General features: G+C 40.3%; 1 protein-coding gene across 1 annotated transcript in view; it reads left to right on the top strand.

Annotated features, from left to right (window-relative positions):
• The first annotated feature begins 249 nt into the window (after positions 1–249).
• The window catches only part of TTC33 (tetratricopeptide repeat domain 33), a 52,031-nt gene continuing 33,837 nt past the window's right edge, over positions 250–18,443 (top strand). Inside the window, exon 1 of the mRNA XM_040540077.1 lies at positions 250–568. Within this exon, the coding sequence (XP_040396011.1) occupies positions 345–568 (224 nt within the window). The 5' untranslated portion in view covers positions 250–344. The remainder of the gene's footprint in view (positions 569–18,443) is intronic.

Genomic DNA, 18,443 nt, shown 5'->3' with positions numbered 1-18,443 from the left:
TGTTTAGTTTTATTTGTTTTATTTGCCCTCCTGGCGGCCAGCAGCAGCATCAGCCCTTTCCCCACGCAGTTCGGGCCCGCCCCGTCACCACGACGCCCCCCCGTCGCGTCATGGCCGCCGCCACAGCCCAGCGTCCCCAGTGGCTGCTGTTACCCGCGGGGACTACATCTCCCATCACCCCCCGCGGCGCCACAGCCGCACCCGCCCTTCTCGTCTAGCCTCCGCGCATGGACTACATTTCCCGTCACGCCCCGCGGCGTTCACAGCCGCACCTGTCCTTCGGCTCCGCGCCCTTCCTCTTCCTGCCGGCCGGTGGGGGCGTGCAGGGGGTCTCGGCGCTCCCCATGGCCTCCTTCGGGTGGAAGAGGAGGATCGGCGAGAAGGTTTCCAGGGCCACCTCCCGGCAGTTCGAGGCAGACGCTGCGGATGACAGGGGTCTGGCGGGGGAGGAGGACGACGAGGGCTGGGTGCTCGCAGCGAAGAAGAGGAAGGAAGGCCTCGTGGGGGGCTGCGTGGAGAAAAGCAGGCGGCTGAAGGATGAAGGCGCAAGTCTGGCCGAAAATAGGAGGTACCAATGCAACCTTACTCCGCTTAGCCAAGTGCTCGATGGTATTTTGATCCCTTTCCTGAACACTAGGCAACTTGCTAACTTCTGCGCTCGTTTTCGTATTTAAGAAACACAGCAATCATTCTTTTTTTTGTTTCGCTCTGCCGTCTGCACTGAATAAGTGGTGTTCTTTGCTGGTGGGGTTAGCTGCTGTGACGTGAAGTTTGTATTCAAGTCTCGTTTCTGTGTGGCTGCGTAACAAAAAAAATGATACAGGGAGAGACAAAAAAAATGGGTCTGAAACTTGAGAAGGTAAATAAGGTATTGTGGGGAAAGCCATAGTGTAAGTAATGCTTCAGCTACTCTTCGAGCTTTCTCTTACCTTGCAGGTGTGTGGTAATCCTGTGCAGCGGTTTTTACAAGTAAGCATATTTTCACTTATGCAGTGACCAGGCAAATAGTGCAGAGCAGTTAATGCACAGTAATTCTGTCTAATTCTTTGGAGAAGTCACGTTCAGGTTCAGGTGGCCACTCTGAACATCTTCTAATAGGTGTACTGAGCTTTTGGATTTCAGCAAGATTTTTGAAGGGATATTGCATAAATGGTTCCGTTCTCCTGTTATGCTTCAAGCAGAAAGTCACTTTGGAGTGGGGGATGGATAAAGGAGGTATGAGAGGCTATAAGTAGTATGTTAACTACGTGATTTGACTAGGTCTTCTCTAGAACAACAACAACAAAAAAACAAACTACAATTCTAGGAATAGTCCTCTTAAAATCTTCAGAATGCTGGATATTTAACTCTGTTCTGACTTTAGTCATGTAAAGCATCTCTGCTTTATTCATTGTTCCAAATCAGCAATGACATTATTTTCCTGTTACAAATATTTCCATAATAGGTCAGCATGTACTTATCTTTTGTTAAACTGGTGAGGGCCTGTTTACAGACTGCCAAACCAGGGTGAAGAGACGGATGAGGCATTCTATAAGAAGCTGGCGGAAGTCGCTCAATCGTCAGCACTTGTTCTCATGGGGGACTTTAACTTCCCGGACGTAATGCTGGAAATAGAGTACAGCCCCGAGGAAGCAGTCTTGGAGGTTCCTGGAGTGTGTGGAAAGGAGCTTCCTGGCTCAGCTGGTTAGTGAGCCTGCCAGAGCGGGTGCCGTGCTAGGCCTGCTGTTCACAAACAGAGAAGGCCTGGTGGGAGATGTGGTAGTAGGGAGCTGTCTTGGGCAGAGTGACCACAAAATGGTAGAGTTGTCTATTCTTGGTGAAGTCACAAAGTTACTGACCCCCCTGGGTCAGTAAAACTGCTACCTTGGACTTGCAGAGGGCAGACTTTGAACTGTTCAGGACACTGGCAGGGAGGGTCCCTTGGGAGTCAGCCCTGGAAGGCAGAGGGGCCCAGGAAGGCTGGAAGGCTCCTCAAGAAGGAAGTCTTAAAGGTGCAGGAGCAGGCTGTCCCCGTGTGCCATAAGTCTAGCTGGTGGGGAAGAAGACTGGTGTGGCTGAACAGGGAACTTTTGCTGAGTCTCTGGGAGAAAAAGAGAGCTTATGACTGGTGGGAGAAGGGACTGGCAACTTGGGGAGAGTACAAGGAAGTTGCCAGCATATGAAGAGAAAAAATTAGGAAGGCCAAAGCCCAGCATGAGCTCAACCTGGCCACTATGGTTAAGGATAACAAAAAATGTTTTTATAAATATGTTAACGGCAAGAGGGGGGCGAAGGAGAATCTCCATTCTTTACTGGATGCAGTGGGGAACATGGCTACTGAGGATAAGGAAAAGGCTGAGATTCCCAATGCCTTCTTTGCATCTGTCTTTAATAGTCAGACCACTTATCCTTGGAGTACTCATCCTCCCGACCTGGTAGTCTGGGATGAGGAGCAGAATAAACCCCTCACAGTTCAGGTGGAAACAGTTAGAGAACTGCTGCTCCACCAGGACTGTCACAAGTCTATGGTGCCAAGTGCTGAGGGAGCTGGTGGATGTGATTGCGGAGCCACTTTACATCATCTGTCAGCGGTCATGGTCATCCAGACAGGTCTGGAGCATTAGCAAGACTGGAGACTTGCTAATGTGACGCCCACCTATAAGAAGGGTTGTAAGGAGGATTCAGGGAACTCCAGGCCTGTCAGCCTGACCTCGGTGCCAGGGAAGGTGATGGAACAGGTCATCCTGAGTACAGTGACACAGCATGTGTGGGACAATCAGGGGATCAGGCCCAGTCAGCATGGGTTCATGAAAGGCAAGTCCTGCCTCACCAACCTCATCTTCTATGACTGGGTGACCCGCCTGGTGGATGAGGGAGAGGCTGTTGGTGTAGTCTACCTAGGCTTCAGCAAAGCCTTTGACATGGTCTCCCCCAGTATTCTCCTGGAGAAGCTGTCAGCCGATGTTTTGGACCGATACACTCTTGGCTGAGTTAAAAACTGGCTGGGTGGCTGGGCCCAGAGAGTGGTGGTGAACGGAGTGAAATCCAGCTGGCAACCGGTCACCAGTGGTGTTCTCCAGGAGTTGGTGTTGGGGCCCATCCTCTTTAATATCTTCACTGATGACTTGGATGGGGGAATTGAGTGCACCCTCAGTAAGTTTGCAGAGAACACCAAGCTGGGGGGAGTGTTGATCTGCCAGAGGGTAGGGAGGCCCTGCAGAGGGACCTGGACAGGTTGGGTTGATGTGCAGAGGCCAGTGGGATGAGGTTCGGCATGGCTAAGTGCCGGGTCCTGCACTTTGGCCACAACAACCCCATGCAGCGCTACAGGCCTGGGGCAGAGTGGCTGGAAAGCTGTGCAGAGGAAAAGGCTCTGGGGGTGTTGGTCGATGCCCACCTGAACATGAGCTGGCAGTGTGCCCACATGGCCGAGAAGGCCAACGGCATCCTGGCTTGTATCAGGAATAGTGCAGCCAGCAGGACCAGGGAGGTGATCGTCCCCCTGAACTCTGCTCTGGTGAGGCCACACCTCGAGTACTGTGTTCACCTTTAGGCCCCTCACCACAGGAAGGACATCAAGGCCCTGGACCATGTCCAGAGAAGGAGCACAAGTCCTGTGAGGAGCAGCTGAGGGAACTGGGGTTGCTTAGTCTGGAGAAGAGGAGGCTCAGGGGAGACCTTATTGCTCTCTACAACTGCCTGAAAGGAAGCTGTGGGGAGCTGGGGGTCAGCCTCTTCTCACAGGTAACTAGTGATAGGACCAGAGGGAATGGCCCCAAGCTGCACCAGGGGAGACTCAGGTTGGAAATGAGGAGACATTTCTTCTCAGAAAGAGCAGTCAGGCATTGGAACGGGTTGCCCAGGGAGGTGGTGGCATCACCATCCCTGGGGGTGTTTAGGGAAAGGCTGGACGTGGTGCTTAGGGACATGGTTTAGTGGGTGACATTGGTAGTAGGGTGGTGGTTGGACCAGGTGATCTTGGAGGTCTTTTCCAACCCTTGTGATTTTATAAACTCTACCTGTCAGTGACAAGAAGGGATGACTGAGGCGATCTGTAAGATAGAAAAACTTAGAAGTCTAAACCAGGCAAATTTATATATGTTATTTTAAAAACACTTTGAGTGTGTTCTGATTAAAATATTTTCTTTGAGGAAAGGCTTTCTGCTCAAATAATTAAAGAGGTTCATCTTCTTACTGTTCGTTCTGATGTTGACACTATTCAAGGGGGTAGTGGTTCATTCCTATACATACACGTCTGTTCGTGAGTTCTGTAGATTCTAAGTTCAGAAATTTGTCAGTACAATCTTGAAACCTTTAGAAGATGACTTTAAATTAAACTGAAATTAAGCTAAATCGTTTTAAACGTGCTGCCACTATATTAATCAACACCTTTAATTCAGTAGCCACATAAATTGGCTACAGTAATATAAAAGTCTTTGAACACAAAATAACTCAAGTAATTGTGTATTGTTAACATATTTGTATAAACCATTTCCAATGTTAAAAACAATGATCTAAGAATGGTAGATCTATTCTGTCCTTTTTGAGATACAGAGTTTGCCTTTTTCAGCTTGAGAAAATGAATTATTTCTAAATGCTTTCATTCTACATCTGGTAATCACTAATATTTACTATATATGAAACAGAAATTCATCTTTATTTCTGTCATCCTCCTTCCCACCTTTACCCTCCTCATATTTTGCTTTAGGATGATGTATTCTGTGAAACACACCTCAGTTCCCTGTAGATGTTTTTGTCTCTTAGTTTGCTTTTAAAATAAATTTTAAGTTTTGTTTGTAAAATGCAATAAATCTCTTGAACAGCAGCAAATAATCCATGTGGTCTGCAGCTGGGAGATCAGACTGCTTTATTACCTGCTGCTCAGAATAAATATTCTTTGTGCCTTTAATATCATAAGTTAGTGTGAGGGACTGAGTTTTGTCCTAATACTTTCCTTTTAATGTTGGTTAGAGAACCTTACAAAAAACTCAACCTATTAATGAGTAGCAACTTGTGGTTTTGTTTCTGATTTTAATGAGAACTGTATCTCATTGTGGTGCTTACGTGAGCTACTGAGAAACACTAAATGGTTTATAAGAGATGTGGAAAAAAAGTAGCAAGAAATTAAGATGTAGTTTTCAGGAGACTTTTCATTCTCTGGTGTTAACACTGGTATCTTAGGCTTAACTTAAGTTCTGAGTTAAAACTGTAGTCCTTATACTCGAGGGGAAATTATCACATGCTGCAGAGTTTAGGCAATTGTGGTAGTATGGCATTGTCACCATATGTAACTTTCAGCTGGACCTCCTGTAGAAAAGATTTAGCACAGATTTTTAATCTATGGAGGCTTTTATTACTTGGACAGGTGGAATAGTTGGCATACCATCACAATGAACTTGAAGAAGCAGTATGAAAGGAATGTTCATTCTCTCTGGTGAAAAGTGGTGGTTGTAATCGTGTGTTAGACTTCTGTGGTCTGTTTTCTGAATAAACCTCTGTACAACTTGTGTAGAAATGAAATACTTAACGCAGATTGTTTCAAAAAGTAGCAAAGTTTAGTAACAGTTAGAGATTTTGAGTTGGATTGTGCTGCATTCAGTTAAAAGGATGATATTTTGATGATATTTTTTGATAAAAGGATGATTTTTTGGCAACAAAGATGATACGGGGCCTGGAACATCTTCCCTATGAGGAAAGGCTGAGAGACCTGGGTCTGTTCAGCCTGGAGAAGAGAACACTGAGAGGGGATCTTATCAATGTTTACAACTACCTGAGGTGTGGGAGACGGAGGGATTTGGCCAACCTCTTTCAGTGGTTTGTGGGGACAGGACAAGGGGCAATGGCCACAAGATGGAGCACAGGAAGTTCCGCACCAACATGCGGAAGAACTTCTTCACAGTGAGGGTGACGGAGCACTGGAACAGGCTGCCCAGGGAGGTTGTGGAGTCTCCTTCTCTGGAGATATTCAAGGCCCATCTGGATGCCTACCTGGGCAGCCTGCTTTAGGGAACCTGCTTTGGCAGGGGGGTTGGACCCGGTGATCTCTTGAGGTCCCTTCCAACCCCTGCAATTCTGTGATTCTGTGATATTCATTGCAGAACTTAAGAATAAAAGCAAAGCCTGAAAACTAGTGGGAATTGAAGGTGGTATCTTAGTTGGTGTTACTTGTGGGATGGAGAAAAGAAAGGGGTTCTGGAAGGAAACAGATGGGAAGAAGCAAGACTCTAAATAAAGAGTGGAAAGTAATAAATTCAACTTCATTTCTTTTTGAAAAGAGACAACAAGGTAACATGCATGGCAAAATTAATATGATGAAGGGTGAATTTTGTAAGTGGATCCACTATCACATATACAGAACAGTGTTTACCACTTCTGTGTTTGGTTAGGTCAGGTAGCTTGTTCTTCTGGTAAGGGAGCATCACAGCAGTGATGGTGTTACTTCCCCACAAATATTCCTGTTTTCATTTTTGGTAAGTACGTGTCTGCATATAAGTGAGATGAAACTGACTGATTTGTGCTTGTAAAGTGAGTCTCTGTTTTTGGGGGGAGCAAGGAATAATGGGGCCGCTAGAAAAACTCATACGGCATGCTTTTTGCCCATTGTTAAGCTCAGGAGTGGCACAGGTGAATCGTATGGGGCTGCAGGCACCAGCAAAATGGGTTTTCAGCTTTTATGCCAGTTGCTTGCGCAGTGTTTGTATGTACCTGGTGTAATGCATGTGCAGTAAGCCCGTTAAAGTCTGGAGACAGAGCAAAAGTGGTGCTGAAGAGAACAGTTTCTGATCCACACTTCAGTCTTCTGAGGAGTGGAAAGGAAGGTGGGGAGATGCTGGGAATGGGTGTAGAACAAGGTTGATTACCCCAGTGGTCTAATATATTGTGGAGGACATGGGTTAGGAAGTTCTGAGCTAGAGTTTTGATTGGTAGGTTGTTATGATCAGTAATCAGCAATCCTTTTTTTTTTTTTTTTTCTTTCTGATAGTGTGAAAAATCAGATATATGGAAGAAGTGTCACATTTGTCTGCTCTTTATATATGTGGAAAGGAGTGATATAACAAAAAAAAACCAAACACAACACGTACATGCTTTTGAGAAGCAGTCTGTTGGTTGAAAGAATGCAGTATATTTTAGAAGAGAGATTACTTTTGCTTATATGAAACTTACAATGCTGGCACGTTGTCCAAACTGAGATACTAGCATGGATGTATCCCCATGCACTGGGAGTAAAAAAAAAAAAAAAAAAAGTTTTTAAAATTAAAAAAAATGTTTTTTTTGATTGTCCTATACATTTTTTCTTTAAATCCAGCACTACACAAAAGAATAAAAAATTCTGCTCAGCTTCAGGATGTTGAAAACAGCAGATTGTTGCAGTGTATTTAGAATGGTAGATAACAATTCCTGTGGACACAAGCCTAAGAATGGGTTCAGATGAGATTAGATAATGGAATGGTCTCAAACATAGATGTGTTGAAAGCTAACAGCAAGGAGAGGAAATCTTTTGTCTGACTAGCATCTCTGATATAAGTGAATTGCATATTGATGTAGATAAATTTGCAATCTCTTTTTTTTTTTTAAAAAAGAAAGGTTTTCATAGCTGTCCACTAGGTGGAGGTAGGGTTCTTCTCATTAAAACCTAAGTGCAAAAAATGTTTTTCTTTTTTTTTTTTTTTTTTTTTACAAATAGACACCATTGGGTTTAAGTTCTTATTGATTTGCATTTACTGTTTCAATTAATTCTGAAAAATAAAAGTTACACTAGTCTCTTATTTCTGATGGTACATTTTCTTTATTACGTTAAAAAAATACCTCCATCTCTCAAACTGGCACTGGTTTTGGAAGGTCATGGTTTCATCTGTAAAACTCTCTTTTGGCTGAGCTTACAGAGATTTACCAATGTTGAAATAAATAATTGATGTTGCTTTGTCACTTGCTGATATAAATTAGACTGACTAATAATGTTTTACACTTAGCTTTTGCAGTGGCATATTAAAGAAGAATATATTAAAGTGCTACAGACAGGGCAGGCAATAGATCGATCTTCATTACATGATTTGTTCTTCTAGGGGAATTAGTCTTTAAGAATTATTCAAATTCGTTCTCTAACCCATTATTATATACAAAAGAAAGTCCAACTTTTCTGATCTGCTGCTTAATCCACATTTTAACAGTTGAGAGTTAACCTTTTTTTTTGCTGGCACTAATATGCCAGCATCACTTCAACATGCACTGTAGTCTCTTACGTCACTCCTTAGGTATATATGCTGTAACTGAGCTTTTTTCTCACTAGATACCTTTTTTCTCAGTAGATACCTTTAAGGTGTCAGCATAAAATGATGAGAGGCACAGAGCTTTCAAAGGCATGTTTAATGTAGTGGTCTGTTGGATTAAGCATTATAAAAAGTTCCGTTTAGCAAATGGAGCAAAAGAATAACATCTAGTTCCAAAACAAATGAGCAACAAATGAAGAGTTGAAAAAACTTTGCCATGATTTTATGTTTGTATGTGTTCAACTTACCAGTGTCTTTCAGGTTTAGATCATAGAATAACAGAATGGTTTGGGTTGGAAGGGACCTTACAGATCACCCAGTTCCAATGCCCCACACCTCCCACCAGCCCAGGTTGCCCAAAGCCCCATCCAGCCTGACCTTGAGCACTGCCAGGGGTGGGGCATCCACAGCTTCTCTGGGCAGCCTGTGCCAGTGCCTTGCCATCCTCTGAGTAAAAAACTTCTTCTTAATGCCTTATCTAAATTTACCCTCTTTTAGATTAAAGCCTGTATTTCTGCTTGGGGTTGCCCCATCCCAGGTGCAGGACCTTGTAGTTGGCCTTGTTAAACTTCAAGAGGTTTGCACAGGCCTACCTCTCAAGCCTGTCTAGATCCCTCTTGCTTATTGTAAGTACTTGATTACTGATGAATTACGAAAGCACTAAAGTAATAGACTTCCTTTCAGGTTATCTGGCATATTTATGTATATGCAACTAACATGGCAAAGGTCACTGGAAAATTTGCCTTTCAATTTTCTGATAATAGAACACTTAATTATTTACATAATAAAGTGTTAATATATATTTCTCAGAAAATCCAAGAGCTCTCTTTGGCAGAAACTTTTCAGGAGGCTCAATTACATTATGTAGTAGCCTAGAAGAAGTAGGGTGTGTTAGAATATACTGGGTATTTTAGGAGGAGTGGGTTATGTTAGGAAGATGGGGGCTGGGTCTAGGAGACCTGGTTGCATTTTGTTCAACAGCGCTCTCCTCCAAGCTCAAGAATGGCTCATCCCAATGAGGAGAAAACTGGGAAAAGGCGATTTACTCTTCCGTAAGTATGATCTGAAAGCCTTACACTGTTGGATTTTGTAACTGCATATAGGCAAAATCAGTGTAAAATAGTTATGATGAAACAGGGTGAGCACAGGAGGCACTTCTACTCTTTGTAGGTTCAGAGTAACTGCTTGGTATCAGTCTCCAAGCATTATTAGCTCTTCCAGATAGTACTTGCCTCTTTCAGAGTGAGTATTCTATAAGGAAAATGAAAATTTTTAATTTCAGTAATTATTTGCTTTGATTAGGTGTAATGTCAGTCATAAAAAAATGCAGAGAAAGTAGGTAGGCTTATTCCTCTAAAACTGTGTAGTGCAAACAGGGGCTTGATAAAATTGTCTCAACTTCTAGTCCGAATATCCAATCACTACTTTTCAGGGCTTAGCATGATTACCTATTGTGCAATTGTGTATATTGTGTATATAAACTACTTTGCTGTTAGCTTCCTTGAGAACGCTTTACACGTGACATACTTACTAAAATGGGGCTAAGGGTGTGTGATCTGCAGCTCTTCAGTGCAGAATACACGAGCTGAAACAGAAAAGTCTGAACAAGTATGGACTTTTTACCTCCAGTTTTTTGAAAAAGCACATGTTGCAGCTTCTCTCCCATTAGTCAGAACATAGGATTTGTTCTGCAGGCCTCAACCTTTCCAGAGTTAAGAGCACTTTCTGCACTTTTTTTGTCATGTTCAACAACCTCCTATAAATCGTTTGCTTGAAATAGCACTTTAATTTTTGTCTTTAAGTTAATTTTTATTGCTAGCATTACTGTTTTCCCTCACTTGCTGATAAGAGTTGTTGCTTCCTGGTGATGCAGCGAGTTGGCTTCTGTCGTCAACGAGGAAATTATTTGCAGAATGTTGAAGTAGTTCCGTTTGTTTAAATTGTTGTTTATCTTTAGTTTAGCTATTTTCCTCTTACTCCGACAACTGGTTATTGTTTGGCAAAGGAGGAGTTCAGTTTTGAAGTTTTGTTATTAATTTATTGCAGATTTTTCTAGAGAGTATGTGCACAAGAATCAAAGATTATTTAAGAACTGTACAAAAACTCTGATCAAATTTGGGAATGTCTTTTTGTTACAGTTACTTGAGGATACTATATTGTGTTGTAGTATCCATGTATATTTGAATGTATGCATGTTTATGTAGGTATCTATTTGTAAACTGTAAATCGAATATTCATAGAACAAATGTAGCCTTTGTGAAAAACATATATAAGGAAATATTTTAATATACATATATGTGGAAAACAAAGTTTATCTGCCTTCACTCTGTATAATTTCTAGGTACTGAAGGGAGGCAGTGAAGAAATGAATCTGTATTTATTCAAGGTCTCCTCACAATATAGGAGAAAAAGGTATCTCCAAAGCACAATTCAGCTCACGTAGGTGCTTAAATTGCACTTTATTGGGTCCTCCTGATGTTAACCATATACAACTACACTATAAAGGTACCAGGACTGCTTTTGGATGCACCAGCACAGAGTGATCTGTGGTCCGTATACAAAATGGTTTTGTGACCTTGGAGAGGGAGACCATTGACAAACTATCTTCTGGGGACTGTTGGTGGCCAGCTCTAACCCTACCTCGTCCTGGGAAATAGCTGGGGAGAGGTGTCTGGCTACAGCCGTGCCAAGGACCCATCTGAAAAATACCACTGAGTAACACTGCTGGAGTGCCAGTGGCCAGCAACGTTCCCTGTCGGTGCTGGTTTTGTAGCACAGAAGCAACCTGTCAGACTACAGGATGGATGAAGTCTTAATCTAAATGCTCAGCATTAGGTACCTAAGGTTACGTGGGGTGAATCAGGTGTAACTGCTCATACCTGTCGGGAGATGAAGGGTAGCCCTTGTGTTACCTGTCCTTGGACTGAAGTTTAGAGGGTCAATGTGTTTCTATCACGTTTCTTGCGTAGAAGAATTTGATCAGAGAAAAGCTCCTATGTTCACCAGAGATGTGTTAAAAATACTATTATTTTTTTAAATAAAAGCAGAGAGGATGTCTGTTTACTTAAAAAGAAACAAAAATAACAAAGAAAGACTTCTGTTGATATGTGTTTTGAACCCTGGATACAATATCCATGTGCCTCAGCCTTCCTTCACTTTTTTAAAGCAAGAAAAACTCTGTAATAGTAATTAAAGTTCTGTAACATAACAGTATATTAATATAAAGACAAAAATATTGTGTTATTTTTATTTATTGTTACCAATTATGACTATTTTACATTTAATTTTTATAAATCGTCATTGGTGTGCTTTAAAAGAATTTAAAAAATCTTTGAAAGCACATGCTGGCATTTTTTTGACTTGTAAATTATATGTAAGTATAGTTAATTACATTTTTTTTTCTAGTTGATTCTTTTGACAGTCTGTTATTTTGCATGCTGCATGTATGCCATGCGGGATTTGATAAGATGTATTTTCTCAGCAGCACTTAGAGCCTTCTGCTGCGTATGAGGGATAATAAGAATATACAGCAGAGTACACCTGGCACGTTTTTGTTTCCTCTAACTGTTGTGTTGGAGCAGTTCATATCAGAGTTGTCTTTTTTTGGCTCCAAAGTTGATTGCTGAAATTTCCTTCATTTTTTTCCGCTCATTGTTTATTTCTATTATAAACAGGCTGGAATACGGACCATCTCTTAAAAGCCTAGACATGGTAACAGCAAAGTCAGCACACTTGCCATCCTGCAGAAGCCCGTTTCTGCAGTAGGTCTGTACTGATGGATAGGTGTAGGTTGGAGATTCATGTAAGTACTTCAATGCAAAAGTCTATTGAGCAAGTTAAAGAAAACGTTGCTAATTTGAGCTAAGGGGTTTTGCCCATAGTTTCAATCAGACATTGTAAAAACACAGCTTTTAAATGAAGAGAATTCTATTATTTATATACATAGTATAATACAACTTAGTAAAATCTAGTAATTCACATAATCTAAGAAATATTTTACAGAGAAGTACGAGCTGCAGCCTTTTCCAGACCCTTTAGATAACAGACACTGGCAAGAGTTGCTCAACTGAAGTACTAATTTCGGTGTCCAATATTCTCTATATTAATGATGTTGTGTTCCGACTTGTGTACTGTCACATGGCTGCATTTATTTTTTTTCTCTCAACATTACTGTTGTTGATGCTTCTATATATTGTCCAGATCTACTGTTATATATACCTGGTTGCTTTTACAAGAAACTAACCTGTTTCCTAATTTAATTCTTTTGTCCAGTTGCTCTGAAAAGCTAGCTATTGTTCCTGAGATAGACAACATTTTTCTACTACTACATACATTTGGCTTTAAAGCTCATGATCATAGAAACATAGAATGATCTAGGTTGGAAGGGATCCTGTGGGCAGGGACACCTCCCACCAGACCAGGTTGTCCAGCCTGGCCTTGAGCACTTCCAGGGATGGGGCATCCACAGCTTCTCTGGGCAGCCTGTGCCAGGGCCTCATCATCGTATGAGCAAAGAATTTCCTCCTAATGCCTAATCTAAATTTACCCTTTTTTTTAGTTTAAAGCCATTCCTCCCTGTCCTATCACTCCACCCCCTGACAAAGAGTCTCTCCTCAGCTTTCCTGTAGGCCCCCTTTAGGTACTTGAAGGCCGCTATAAGGTCTTCTCTTCTCCAGGCTGAACACCCTCAGCTCTCTTGGTCCCTCTCTATAGGAGAGGTGCTCCAGCTCTCTGATCATCCCTGTGGCCCTTCTCTGGACTCGCTCCAACAGCTCCATGTCCTTCTTGTGCTGGGGGCACCAGAGCTGGATGCAGGACTCCAGGTGGGGTCTCACAAGGGCAGAGCAGAGGGGGACAATCCCCTCCCTCGCCCTGTTGCCCATGCTGCTTCTTACACAGCCCAGGATATGGTTGGCTTTCTGACTGCAAGGGCACATTGCCAGCTCATGGTGAGTTTCTTGTCAACCAACACCCCCAGGTCCTTCTTCTCAGGGCTGCTCTCAATCCATTCTCTGCCCAGCCTGTATTGGTGCTTGGGATTGCCCTGGCCCAGGTGCAGGACTTTGCACTTGGCCGTGTTGAACTTCAAGACGTTTGCACAGGCCCACCTCTCAAGCCTGTCATCCATCTGAATAGCATCCCCCTCTTCCACTGTGTCAACTGCACCATTTATCCTGATGTCATCTACAGACTCGGTGAGCGTGCATGATCAGTGCATCCATTCCAATCTCAAAAGAACAATCACAACATTGTAGTATCATACTCTATTTTCTGTTATGACATTGAATCTGACAGCTCAAAAGTTCTTAGACAATGAGTTGTACCTCTCTCTACCTCTGGGTGGTGTCCAGAACCCTAATAATAGAGAGAACGTATCCCTCACCTTCTTTTTACCTCCTGAAAAACAATTGTAGAAATCTTTCCTTGAGAAACTGAGGCTTGCACTTTTGAAGCTGTTTCAAACTGATAACTTTTTGAGGCCTGCCATTCTTAGTGTACATTGAACATGTTTTGATGCCAGTCTCTGGAGCTTCAATGTCTAGACAAGTCTTAAAAAACATTGTTTTGTCTTTGACCTGTCAGCCGGTAATAAAAATCTAATGTAGTAGACCATGACTTAAGCTTTTTCCTCTTCTGAAAAAAAATAAGAAATGACAGTTAAGACATAATACGGATCACGGCTGTAGATTTTTTTTATTTTAAAACTAGATTCCTTGGGTAAGGAATTTTGGCGATGAATAATGACTTGCTGTCAACTGGCTCCACAGTCCTATTTTACTGTTAAAAATAGAAGACATCTATTAAGTATGTTAAATAACATAAACTTACTGAAAGGCTTTCTTCTGCCTGTGTTTCTCTGTAGGAAGTTGTATTTGTCTGGAGGCTTTAGTACAACCATTCCTTTTCCTGGCAATTAACTCCTGTGATGATCATGATAAACTCACCTCCATGAATCTGGATGTTGACAGAAGTGTTTTTAATTGTCTTCAGCCTAATCTGTCAATGAAACTGTTCTGTTTGTCAGAAGATTAACTTTCCTTGGTATTACTCACACATAATTTAATTTTCTGGACATTTTATTTCATGTGTTGCATATTCTAAACTAAAATCGTAGTTCAGTAAGCATTTCAACTTTTGGTTTTCAAAGAATATTACTGATCTGAATTTGATAAATATTTTTTGAGATTTTAAAGAAAACTTAAGGTCTTAAAAGAATTGTATAAACCAAGTGTTTGGGGATGGTAGAATCACACGCTGATATTGAAATAAGTTTTCTAATGTTTTATTTTCCACTGAAAATGAATTTTGTTTTAGTTGACCATTGCTAAACCATCTTTCATTGCCAGATTGAAAATTCTATTTGCAGAGCTCTTAATGTGAAGGTGGTAGGAAGCTATTTGCTATGGATGCTGTTTTTATAATGCGTTGTGTGTTTTATGAATATCACAATATTTGCCTTGTTTAGTCAAGTAGGGAGTGTGAACTGCTTCTCCAGCATCCAAAAATATACTTGAGATGCTGGTGTACAATATAGTGGTGCCACTATTGCTTAACAAAGCCCTGTTCATTGTGTTTGTGTAGCCAAATGGAGAATCAGACTGGGGAGCTGCTTGGTGTTTTAAAATAAACAAATTTTTGGGTAGGTCATAACTTGTTTCAGATCGTTGCCATGGTATAAGAAGCACAAGTGTTTATGCTGGTGCAAAGTAGGGGGCAAGAAAGAGGAGACTGAAGAGAGTGTACTACTGAGAACTGACTAAAAGTGTTTTTACAACTTTATATTAATACATTTTGTATTTGCCTTTCAAAAATTAATTCTCATACTTCTGTATTGTGGGTGGAACTGAATTAACTGGGTTTTGTGAATTTTGTATATTAGTGGCTGATTTTATTTAAGAGATTTGAAGAGAGAAATTCCAAGTGATACTAGGGCTAAACTGTTAGAATCACTGCTGATACACAGAATGAAATAAGCAAATACTAAAATTAGAATAATAAATATTAAAATGGAATTAGTTTACACAGTCTAATATCTGTCATACAACGTAAGAAAGTTTTAGGTAGAGAAAGTTTTAGGTAAATTAGTGTAAGCTATTGTATGCAGTATTGTATCAGTATGGGAGAAATCTTTAACCTGGACTTTTGTAGGTAACTTATAATTGTTGAATGTATCTTAACTGATTGTAACAATGCCCAAGTTATTCAGTTTCAGTAATTATATCCTGAAAATAAATTGAAATTGAGAGGTTGAAATTTTAAATAGTGAGCAAAACATGAAAAAAAAAACACAAAAGGAAACAGGGTGAGTGTATTTCTATGTCTAAAGTGAATTCATTGACATTTTGAGTTTGTGGATGAATTAAATACAGGATTCATTTAATACAAGAAATAGATTTATAGAAAAGATAAGGCATTAGCGAGTCAGACTTAATTATGTTTATCTAATCAGTGGAATCAATCTAATGTTTAAAGACATAAGGTAGTAAGGATTATATGTGAAAGGGCATATTTTTGTAATCGAGACATCCTTTCTCCAGATACAAAGCTAAAGTTACCAAGCTTTGATTACTTCACTTTTTTTTCTGTAGAAGAAAGGTGTCTTTTTTCTTTTTTTTTTTTTTAATTTCAGTTGTGTGGATTATCTGAGCAAATTCATCTCTGCTGTCCTGTCCTTTGCTCAAAGTGTGTTGTAAATTCATGAGTAATTTAATGGACAGGGTGTCCCTTCCAGAACTTGAAATGTTCTTTGTGTGTGTTCCCCTCTAGAGCATGGGATTTGAGTCATAAAATAAGAGAAAGAGGAAGACTTTATTTCAGAAGTTAGGCTACAGAAATGTAAGATAGTGTGAAATAAATGCCTTAATTATTGGTACCAGTAACCAGTGTTGATAAAAACATATGAAATATTAATCTTTTGTTTATCTTTAATAATTTTTTTCATCTCATATTGTGGTATGAGAAAAATGGAAGGAGCTAGTTCAAACAGTTCTTGCTGTTATTCTCACTTAATAGGCAGTATTTATGTGTGTGCAAAATCATGCTGCCAAAAACCGTCATTGGTCTGAATCTATAGCTTCCTGTAAGGCTGCTCATCAGTAGATGAGCATTTTATTTAGTACATCATTTTAAGCATTACAGCACGGCACAACATTTTAGGTTATTTTAACTGTTGTGGGAATGCGAGCACAAACTTGTGCTTGCCTCTTCTCCCACCTTACCAAACATTTTTGGTTAACGACACTTAGGCTCAGTGCTCCTTGTACCTGCAGTGCTGGTAGTCAGAGTTCCCGCTCTACTCGCCACTTTAATTTTAAATTTGTATGTTTGTATATATTTGCAGGTCCTCCTGGGATTTAGAATTATTTGATGTATATTCATTTGGTTTTGGTGATGATGGTCCCTCCCTGTAAACATCTGTGTATGTTATGTCCTTTTATGTAGATTGTACTGTTTATTGCACAATTATATTTCGCTTCAGGATAAGTGACATTTTTTGCTTACCAGTACTTGGATTGATACTTTAGTCATTTTATGTCAATACTTTTTAATCATTTCAGTTATACTGGGAGAGCTGCTTAACTTGTAGGTCTTTTCATTAATCATAAATCATAATTGCCCTCTATAAGTCTCACAATGCCATGGAGAATTGCACATTTCCCCTGTCTTTATCCATTTGTGTCTTTTTAATGTAACTTCTTTAATTATTACTCTGTGATATTGGTCTCAGCAAACATTGTAAAGAGGTCAGAAGTAATAGAAGGAGAATTACAGTATTTAGTACAGGTAACAAGAGCATATCATCGAGACGAAATGCAACTACGCAGAACAGAATGTGAACAAGCTAAAGACTACTGCTTTTTGTGTATCATCTCTCCCCAGGTGTTTTGCACTTCCTCTCAAGCATTTTTGTCCTTACTCTCAAGCATTTTTTTTTTTTTGGCACTAAGTCATTCTGAGAGGGAGGTAAAGAAATAGTGTTACTGAAATCCCACAAGGGGGTGTTTGTGTGTGTGTGTATTTGCTTTTTGTGTGGTGAACAGCTTTTGACTTTGTCCTAGTTTTTATGATTAATTTGTGAGAACTAGTAGGACCATAGTATGAGGTCCTATAGATGGAGCTATCTGCCATTGTGGACAAAAATATTTGAAAGATTGAGTTGAAATGCCTGTTCAACTAAGAAAACAACCTAGTTGTAATGAGTGTTCAACTAAGAAAACAAATAGCATCCATCATTCTAGCTGTACTTCAATGTTTCTAAAAGATACCTGAACAGATATCTCAAATAAGACCAGAATACAACCTCAAAATTGCTTTAAATACATCACAACAGTTTTTCTTCTACATTTTTCTTCCTGTTGCTTTGAGAGGAAGTACTGTTGAAGCTGTTTTGAGGAACTGAAGCTTTGTATTTAGGATTTCATTTTAGCAATAAAAATACATTGCTTCATTACCTACTATATTAAAATATTTATAAAATATTACAACTATTGCAAGACCTGAAACTTGATTTATATTAATTTGGATCTTTTTGTTTAAGGATAGTAAAGTAGTGAGTTGATTTTACCTTAACTATGCAATTCCGTTTCTCATGAAGCTTGTAAGTTTACTGTGGCCTGTTCTTACTGCTTACATAATAGTGAAATGGCAGGTTCAGGAATAATAAAACTTGTATTCTTGTTCTTGATTTGAATTTATTTGCGTAAACCTAATTTCTGCTCTTATTTGTTATTGTTTGTTTCGGCTTCCTATAGATTTGTCACCCATAGAATCACAATCATCTAGGTTGAAAAAGACCATCAAGATCATCAAGTCCAACAGTTGGCCTGACCTGCTGAGTCGCATCACTAAACCATGTCCCTTAGTGCTATGCCCACATCCCTCTTAAATACTTCTGGAGGTGGGAACTCCACCAAAATGACAATACCATTGTCATTTTGATTTTAGTCAGGTAACGTTAAATTACAGGGCTGGGATTTAATGAAATGTTCCATGTTTATGGATAGTTGCAAAGCAGATTTTAGAAACAGCAAGAGGTGTTTAAGCTAGAAATATCTCATTTCTTTTTGAATCCTTAAAGTCAAACATTTATCCTTACTGTAGCTGAGTTTTCTGTGGTAATAATGAAAATACTAATCCTTACAGTCCTTCTGTCTGGTAATGTTTCTGTAGTTAATCAGATATGCAGTCACAGACAGT

Source organism: Cygnus olor, chromosome Z (genome assembly GCF_009769625.2).
Source record: "Cygnus olor isolate bCygOlo1 chromosome Z, bCygOlo1.pri.v2, whole genome shotgun sequence".
In the NCBI taxonomy this organism is placed as follows: Eukaryota; Metazoa; Chordata; class Aves; order Anseriformes; family Anatidae; genus Cygnus; species Cygnus olor.
Note: the sequence above shows the minus strand (reverse complement) of the source record. Positions and strands in the feature narration are given on the sequence as shown.